Source organism: Rhea pennata, chromosome 1, assembly GCF_028389875.1.
Source record: "Rhea pennata isolate bPtePen1 chromosome 1, bPtePen1.pri, whole genome shotgun sequence".
Taxonomy (NCBI): domain Eukaryota; kingdom Metazoa; phylum Chordata; class Aves; order Rheiformes; family Rheidae; genus Rhea; species Rhea pennata.
Window position 1 is genome coordinate 99,144,190 of NC_084663.1, and position 9,025 is coordinate 99,153,214.

At 41.4% G+C, this 9,025-nt stretch overlaps 1 protein-coding gene across 1 annotated transcript in view; it reads left to right on the plus strand.

Moving 5' to 3' along the window:
• Positions 1 to 8,206, plus strand: part of TMPRSS7 (transmembrane serine protease 7) — a 32,450-nt gene extending 24,244 nt beyond the window's left edge. The window contains exons 13-18 of the mRNA XM_062572594.1: positions 412 to 522; positions 1,609 to 1,725; positions 3,277 to 3,454; positions 3,643 to 3,911; positions 5,716 to 5,852; positions 8,036 to 8,206. Of these exons, the coding sequence (XP_062428578.1) occupies positions 412 to 522; positions 1,609 to 1,725; positions 3,277 to 3,454; positions 3,643 to 3,911; positions 5,716 to 5,852; positions 8,036 to 8,206 (983 nt within the window). The remainder of the gene's footprint in view (positions 1 to 411; positions 523 to 1,608; positions 1,726 to 3,276; positions 3,455 to 3,642; positions 3,912 to 5,715; positions 5,853 to 8,035) is intronic.
• Positions 8,207 to 9,025: the final 819 nt, after the last annotated feature.

Here is a 9,025-nt window from a genome sequence, read left to right on the forward strand (position 1 = left end):
CTGAACAAGAGGAAGGGAGTTTAGATGTTGAAAAACAGCCCAAACTAGCTATTTTTTAGTTTTTTCTCTTGAGATTACTGCTGATAGATATGATGTGTTCTATTCTATTTTAAGACGAGTTATTTTACTCTATATGGGGAAAAACAAACTGTGGTGGATAGAGTATGTGAGTGATTACAAAAGTGCATAGTAAAAGAGTGACAGAGCTTGGGGCACTCTTCTTGGGGCAGTGTTGATTGGAGGTGAGTTGCTGAAATCTCTTGTGCTTTATTTTCTCCATGCATAAAATAGCACTCATGCTCACTGTTATGAAGTGTAGTGGAGCAATGAAAGCTTACCCAGAGGTAGTCAGATGGGCAACATACCATTACAAGCACACTTCCGTAAATGCTTTGTTTTATGTTTTTATAGTTGTCCCTGACTGGAGCTGTAACTCCAGCTTCACTGTACAGGATACCTTGCTTGCCTGCAATGGAGTAAGTGATTGTGAGAATGGAAAAGATGAACAGAACTGCACAAATAGTAAGCCTACTCTTGGTTAACTTCTGCCCTCTTCTATCATCTCTTCAACCCTGATTTGAATACTGGATTCAGTATTTAAGGAGTTGAGGCATTAGGGCTATAAAATTCTGTTCAGTTTTCAGAGATCACTGTAAACAAGTAGTTATTGATTTAAATGGTTTCTGTTTAGCGAGCTCAGGAACATCTGTTTCAGTGAAATACTGGCAGAAGAATCAAGTAGTGTAGATCTAGGATGAGGAGCTGAAGTTTTTAAGTTTGAATCCCAGCTTTTATCTCCATAAAACATAATCTTGTGCAAATTATTTCCTGGCTCCATTTTACTATCTGTAAAAGGACTAAAACAGTAATTGCTTTTCTGGAGGAGTTTTCAGGGTTATAAGGTTAATGCATCTAAAATGCTGTGGAAATAGTAAGTTTGGTATTAGGCTAGTTAAAGTTTTGAGTCAGCCATTTCCTTCACTACTGACAGTAGAGGAAAACCATGGCATATTAAAGGGGGTGCAAATGGGAAATGCTGGAAGTAACATTTTTACAGAGAAGTAATGTTTTTGACCTGTTTGACAGTAACTGTAAATGATCACAAGGCATTTTGCGTATTGACAAGAAAAATAATATTGTCTTAGTGTGAGCCATGGAGAAACAGGAAAACACAGAAGCTAGAAAGGTGGTTTAACTGGATTTGATTAGTAAGACAGCTTTCACTGCCTTCTTTTATTTCATATTTGATGTTGAGATATAAAGGAGGACTTCTTTCCAGAGTATTAGATGTTTTTCTCTCTAGCACACCACTTGTTCTTCAGCTACATTTTTGCCAGTGTAACAATATTCATTAGTGCCATGGGAAAGGATGGGAGGAAATACATGGTCATACACAGCCAAGTTGATAGAAGTGCTAGTAAAGATGCAGTTTTACTTGACTAGCTACTGTTCTATTCTATCCTACTTAGGGAAAATGATTTGCGCCATCCTAGGCAAAGTGCTCTTTAGCTTGTTTCTTCCTACCTATTGATATCTGTATAAATCTTACTCATGCAGATGTGTCTTTATAAAAAGCTGCTTCAAGTGAATTTTCTTCCACAATTTCAGGTATCCCTTGTACCAATCACACATTTAAATGCAGGAATAACATATGCATTAGGAAAAAAAATGCAAAGTGTGATGGGACTGTGGACTGTGCTGATGGAAGTGATGAAAGCAGCTGCAGTAAGTCTCTCCCATATATTGAGCTTTCTGAACTTTAGCTTTTTTACGCTTAAAGCCCTATTATTTCTCCCGGTTTTGGAGTTTGTACAACTCATGCGGCAAGTATTGAAGTTTTTTAATTAACTTGGTGATCATGGGATTCTGTTTAAGGTATCCATTTACATCAGATCTGGCTGCAGGATTTCTTAAGTGCTTATAGGAGGGTGAGCTTTCTGTTAAATGGAGCCTTAGTCAGCTATAACTCTTATTGCAGGGAAGAAGGGGTAATTAAGGTTAAGGAGCAGGAAAGCAGACATAATTGCAGAGCAAACCTCCCTAGTAAATAAGGCAGCATTCTTACTATGTGCCATAGAGTCAAATATTTTTGTTGGAGTCAAGCTGCATTTGGACTGCCACAGTGAGCTGGCTGCAATGAGACAAAGAACAGGAAGGTTTCACTTCTCCATCTATTCTGAATGGCAAGCTATCCCCTCCCACCCCAATCTTTCATAGTATCAAGCTAGATTCCAGTCTCAAATCTTACTAAAGTAGCCTTTAGATGGGCTTTTTGGTTCATTTTCCTCTAAAGTAAACAGGTAATTGTTACTGCAGTAGGAATAAAGACAGGGTTAGGATTCACTTAAATTGAATGCCCTAGGGCATTTTATCTGACCTCCAGCTGCCTCTGGTATGCCACCTGTATCTCAAATCTGCCAGCACCTGCCTTGGGTACAGTAAGGCATCTTAAAAGACTACATATATGCCCACTTACGTTTGGAAGCTTGAATGCTGCTCTTGACTCTGTGGGTGGATGCTGGAAAGTGCCCAGAAATACTAACACCTGTCTGTGGGAGTGTGGGATCAAAGCTCCTGAGCTATGGCTTCATATTTAGGTACTAGGGAAGGGCATAGAGCCCTGTAGATGGATCTTTCTCCTTTCACCTTCAAATTACTGTGTGCAGCTTTCTGTGCTGAGACATGACTTCTTTACCATGGTAGGTAATAGACAACATTTTCAGATTTTTGAGTTGTTCCCATGAAAATTAACAGTTGGATCGCCTGGCTTCTGAAGTAATATATGACCAAAGAAATGATTCCATGTAAATGGCTGTTATTATACTTCCTGATACTGTTCCTGCAGATTTGGCAAGAAATAACTGTCCAGTTGATACTGAACTCCCTTTTCCCTCTGAACTGCTCCCTTCAGTTTGGGGTTAAGAGTAGTAGAAAGAGGTTGTGGTATTATATCTTTTTACATGTTTTACATCATTGTGATGCTTGTTCAAGTATTTAATAGATCCTCTGACATCTCTGACACAAGAAAGAATATGGGCCTACTTTTGTGGTAGAGCTGGAAAAGAAACTTGCATTTCCTCTGCCTGCGCCCTGTTTGGAGTTGCTTCTTGCTCCAGGAGCAGGGTATCCAAATAGAGGAGTTCTGTGCTTAGAGCAGGACAAGGAAATGGACTTCAAAACATTTCAAGGCGCAAGATTTTTTTTTTTTTCATGCCTATTTGGGAAGTGGTCTAGTTAAAAGAAGTTACTGGGGATAACCTGAAATATCCCTTGCAGGCTGTGGCAGCGGCACAAGCAGCGAGCTCGTCTCTCGGATCGTGGGCGGCAAAGACGCTCAGGAAGGCGAATGGCCCTGGCAGGTCAGCCTCCATTTTGCAGGAGCCGCTTACTGCGGGGCGTCGGTGATATCGAAAGAATGGCTCGTGTCGGCAGCTCACTGCTTTCAAGGGAGCAAGTAAGCCGTTTTCCCTCCTAACTTCACCCCGGACGTTGCTGGTGTCCCGGAAAGCTTTGAGCTTCTGGAGTGTGAACTGTATCGAGGCAGGCTGCACCTTCCCCTTCCCCGCAGCCCGCTGCTGGGCAGGGGGGTGATTTGGGCGCAGGGTACGGGCAGACAGCGTGTTGGTTTTCCCTCTCCACTAGGCTGGCGGACCCCCGAGCGTGGCGTGCTCACTTGGGGATGCGAACGCAAGGCCGCGCCAAGCTGGTATCCACGGTGAGACGGATCGTGGTCCATGAATACTACAACAGCCGGAACTACGACTACGACATCGCGCTGCTGCAGCTGAGCAAGCCCTGGCCGGACGCCATGAGCCACGTCATTCAGCCCGTCTGCGTGCCCCCCTCTTCCCACAGGGTCCGCAGCGGTGACAGGTGCTGGATAACGGGTTGGGGCCAAAAGCAGGAAGCAGGTGAGCTTTACATCTTCGCTTCAGCTAACCTAGCTCCCAGGTGAACAGCAGCCTCTCCAGCTGCAGGCTGGCATGTGGGGTACCTGCTTTGGTTGCAGGGCTCAGGAGTGCAGAAATTCTAATGTTTTGAACCTGCAGCCCTAGGGAAGGAGGTCCTTGTATGCACGTACCTTCGAAGGCTTAGAAAAATCAGCCGTGGGTCCTGTGGGTCTGGAAGCACTGCAGGCTTGCATTTGTAGCTGGCGGCAGCTACGCTTATTCTGAAATAACCTTTTAAAATTTTGCTTAATTATTTATTTAACTGTTGGCAGCCTGCTAACATCCCTAAATGGCCTCTTCTGGGCCAAGGGCCTGGAGGTGCCGCCCGGCCTCAGGGAGCAGCTTGACAAAATGGCCACCACCCCTGTAATGGCCGCCCGCCCTGTGTCAGGGTGCAGCCTGCTCCCGCGGCCACCTCTCCCCCAGCGTGGGTGCTACGCTTGAGCTGCCCCCCAAATAAGTGCTTTCTATAAGCCCTTCCCGCTTTGAGGCTGTGTAGCTGTCTCCATGCCAAACGCCAGGTCCTGGCCCAAGTGGCTTATTTCTGCCTTCGGGGTTGGCCCGGCCTGGCCTGCCTCTCAGTGCCGCTGGCGCCACAGGGGCCCATCTCGGGGAAGGCCGAAGGGGTAAGTGCGTGCCGAGGTGCAGCAGCGGGTATTTCACTTCCAGTGTTTTGACTGGATGCACTGAGCCCTGCAAGCTGCGTAGCTCTGAGAGAATATATGGTTACTGAGTGCAACTGTGCCACTGGGGAAGGCTCCGGACAAAAATCTGCAGCGCCGTGTGTACCCTTGGCTTATTAGTTAGTCGTTAGTGAAGTTTAAATCTTAAATGTGACTTCAGACGTAAATGCAGTGTCTTAAATAGAGTTTTTCCTCTCCTGTATTCGTTAGTTTACGCAATTCAATTGTCAAATCAATCTTGTAAATTTATTTAAAGAATGCTTTAACGCTAACAAGCTGTATCTAATCCTGAAACGTATTTAAGCCAGTACACCATATTTAAATATGTTGGTAAAGTTGTTTTTGCTCCACTATATCCTGTTTTGAGAGAACCTAGTGATATTATTACAGCTATTGTCAAAAGGAGGGGAAAGAGTCCATTTATTTTTTTCCAAAATACACATTTTTCAGAAAATACTTTGCTGAAAACATCTGTTCTGACAAAACCTTTGGACACAGAGGGTGGAATTTGAGAAAAAGCTTTTATTCTGTCAAGAGAGCAATTTTTCTTCTTTAATCTGCATGCGAGGTTTTGATTTTGGGTCCAGCCTGTTCCAAAACACTGCCCTAATGCTGAAGATATCCTGTGATGCTTCTAATAATCCCATTCTCTTTTCAAAGTAAAGAGAGAGTAAATTATTAGATCATACAGTATTTTACAGAAGGAGCTGTAAAAGGTACTTTTGGCCAAACTAATATTTATGCTGTTGTATTTGCTGGGGCCAAAGAACCAAGATCATGTTACATGAATACTTGATGCTTAGAAAAGGCTTTCTGGTTGCAGGTAGGACCAACCTTTGATTTATGTACTGTGTCAGAGAAAGGTAAAAGAACAAAGGAAGGAAAATGTTAATTTAATCTAAATTCTCCCTGCATTGGGACGTGTTTTTCCCTTAGACTGTGCTGTTGTGGTTAGTTGTCTGGATCTGGAATTACCTGAACTTCAAAAGTATGTGTACTTTCTGAAGACTGCTTGCTTTGCCTTTTAAAAAATAAGTAGAATCTTGAGCTCTGAGTCATCTTACTTTCAATTTGTTTTTCAGATGATGAAGGCTCGGCAATTCTTCAGAAAGCAGAGGTGGAAATTATTGACCAAACATTATGCCATTCCACATATGGGATAATTACAGCTAGGATGTTTTGTGCAGGCCTAATGTCTGGGAAAAGAGATGGCTGCAAAGTACGTATCTCTGCTCACACTGTTTCTCTTGCCTTTCATTGTTGCATGACAAGTTGTAAGAACTGACTGGCTAACCACCTTGTGGTGCCTATGCTTTGGTTCTGAAAAACAGCTGTGTAAAAGAGTTCTCTATCAGCCGGTCTGTCATTCAAGCATTCTTGGAGTTTTGCCACTTTGTGTGCATGAATCGCATCACTGAGTTTCAGTTTTAGCCCAAGGGCCAGTTGACTTGTAAGCTCAAATAGCATGGGAATTGTTGAAGGGAGGCAATATTTGGTATGAGAGTCTCTCGGCTGAAGGAGAAACTGTGAACCTAGTATGACTCCTTTTCTTAGGACACCTTCTCCCACGGTTGAAACTGCAGAGCTGATTGATGAAATGCAGACAAATAGGCAAAATTTTCAAACCTACAGCATTTTTGATCTGACAATGCTGATTTTTTTTTTTTTTTTTTTTTTTTTTTTTTTTAAGAGTGAACTTCTGAATGTACTCATCATTTGTTTTGCTGGGTAAAACAACTGTTTTAATGATGGAGAGCTGGCATCTTAAAGATGTTCTAGCTTGCGCTGGTCTATACAGAAATGAGGTAAACCACAAGCTTTCTTCTCTAGCCTCCAAACTTTTGTGAAGCTGCGGTCAATCAGTCAAATTGCCTAAGTCCTAAATTGGTAGTATCTCTCCCTAACATGTGAATGGTAGTCCTACAGTAGCAGTGTGACTGTGAGCACCTTTGCGTTTGTTTCTCAGTCTACACCATAACAGCAATAGCTCTTACAACAAGGAATATCTGAGGGTTTTCTAAGGGAGTATAACACACGAGCTGCTTTTTAGAGGTTAGTATAACCATTGACATCAAGCATCATTTTCACTAACTGGAGAGTATTTCTGCAGTTATCTGTCTGACCACTCTAGCTATAGCCAGGGAAAGGCATAATTTCCAGGCCTTGGGCTGCGTTTTTGTAAGAACAAATGGTGGCTAACTAGGTCTGGTGGTTGTTAGAGCTAACTGAAATATGTGATTTGTTTTATGAAAAAATACTAATGTTCAACTTTGCTTGTGTTGCAGTGATTTTTTTTTCTCCTAATCACGATTTGACTAAATGGGAAGTCTTAATTTTCAAGGTTAAAAAATGATCTTCTAAGAGTTTGGGCTTTAACAATTTTGTGAGATACTTCAAGATAATCCAACTTTGAGCTATTGGCTGTACTACATTGTCCGCAGAGGTCGTTCCAACCTGAACTTCCTATGATCCTATAATGTTAAAGCAAAATAGTTCAGTAGTTCCTATAGAAAATATGGATAAAAGGAAAGCACTTCTTTTGCAAAACACTTAAATTTTACCAACTCAGCTTTTGCTGTTGGAAGACTTTTATTACCTGTAATGTTTTAATAGACTTCAAGTTGCTACCATCTGTCTAGTTCAGAGAAATCGTGCATCTACAGCAACCTTACAGGAAAGCTTAAACTTGGTCCAAGAGATTTTTTTCACCAAATGGTGAAATATTTTTTTGCTTAGACTTCTGTCAATATTTTTCTGCCAGAATATTCTAGGATTGAAATATCCTGTTTATCTGGTTCTGTAGCATTGGAAATACTCTGAGCTGTATGGAGTTTTGAAGTCCATAACAGACTTCATTGTAACTCCACTACTTACAAAGGCATTGTGTGCCCCTAAACATTACTTTTGTTGTAATCTTGTAGCTACTATAAGCGCTTTTTAAATTAGGAAAACTAAAATTTACTTGGCAGAACTAATCTGTTCCCATTGCTTTTATTTTGAATGAAGTTATTGGATATTAAAGATTATTACTGTATTTTGCCTTTTGGTATGTCTGCAGTCTCTAAATGAAAGCACATATTAAGTAGCAGATCTTGGGTTTAGCTGTAAGTTTAAGGCTGAGAACTTCCTTGAGAACTTAAAATATGGCCTATGAAAAGTAGTATCTTTACTGATGCTTTTAAATAGCAACGGCTAGCCTTATCTCCTGTGAATCATGAAGCTTTGACAGAACTGTGAAATCACACCTGCTTCAAGAAAGAAAAGAATCTCCTATTTAATGTCCACTAGTTTGAGCTATGTGAATGGAAAAATAAAATAATTATTGAAATTATTTGGGAAAAAACTATGGGGGATGTTTTGCCTAGATTTTAATGTTCTTTATTTCAAACGTATTCTTTTTAGGGTGATTCTGGTGGACCCTTATCATGTCAAAGCAATGGTGATGGCAAATGGTTTTTGACTGGCATTGTTAGCTGGGGTTATGGATGTGGAAGACCAAATTTCCCTGGTGTCTACACAAGAGTGTCAAATTTTGCTCCATGGATTCACAAATATGTGCCTTCAATCTTGTAATTTGAAACTTATGCTGGAGTAAATTATATCCTGGATATCTTCATTAAAAAACATGTTTGATAAAACTGTTAGTGGAATTTCTTTGCCTGTCTCCCAGCTTGACTCAATGTATGTTTGTTTGTTTGTGGGTTTTGTTTTTTGAGTACACAATATTGAAGCAACAACTAATCCTTTGTTGCAAACCTAGAAGAAAGATCAGAGGAAAAGTTTGATCTTGTGATTGTCTGTGCAGATGTCTGTGGACACAGTGAGAGCTAGAGTAATGAGCATCTGGTGCTATCATTTTGTTCATTTTTCCAGGCACCAGGAGTGTCTATTTGCAACTGTCTATCAAGAAAACCAAGACACAATTGTCTGGCTGATGACAGTGCTTAACTAGCTCAAATGTTTCCTCCTAGGTCTTGGTACTGCAGTACAATGTCAACTGAAGCAGCCCTCAGCTGTTAGTATTTTTGTGAAGCCTACTTCCTCTGCCTCCTCCAGCAAGAGCAGCTGACATGGAGAAGGAGAAGGGAAGGGTAGGAGAGAGCTGGGAAGAATAATGCAATGAAAAATAAAGGGAAAGAAAAATGACCTTTTCAGACACTACTTTCCATTGAGAACTGAAGAGCTAAGCAGGCTCTTAAGGAACTGTTAAGTTACTGTGGGCCACTCTGCTGTGATGCTTCTTTCTAGCGGAACATTTCTGATACAGAACATTCTTTTCTGCAGGCCTACAGCTTCAAGGCAGCTAGAAAGTTTTTCTCGTAATATTAACTTATTTAGTAATGAGGGAGGAGCACTTGGCTTTTTCTCTGACATTGCTTCTAAAAAAAAATC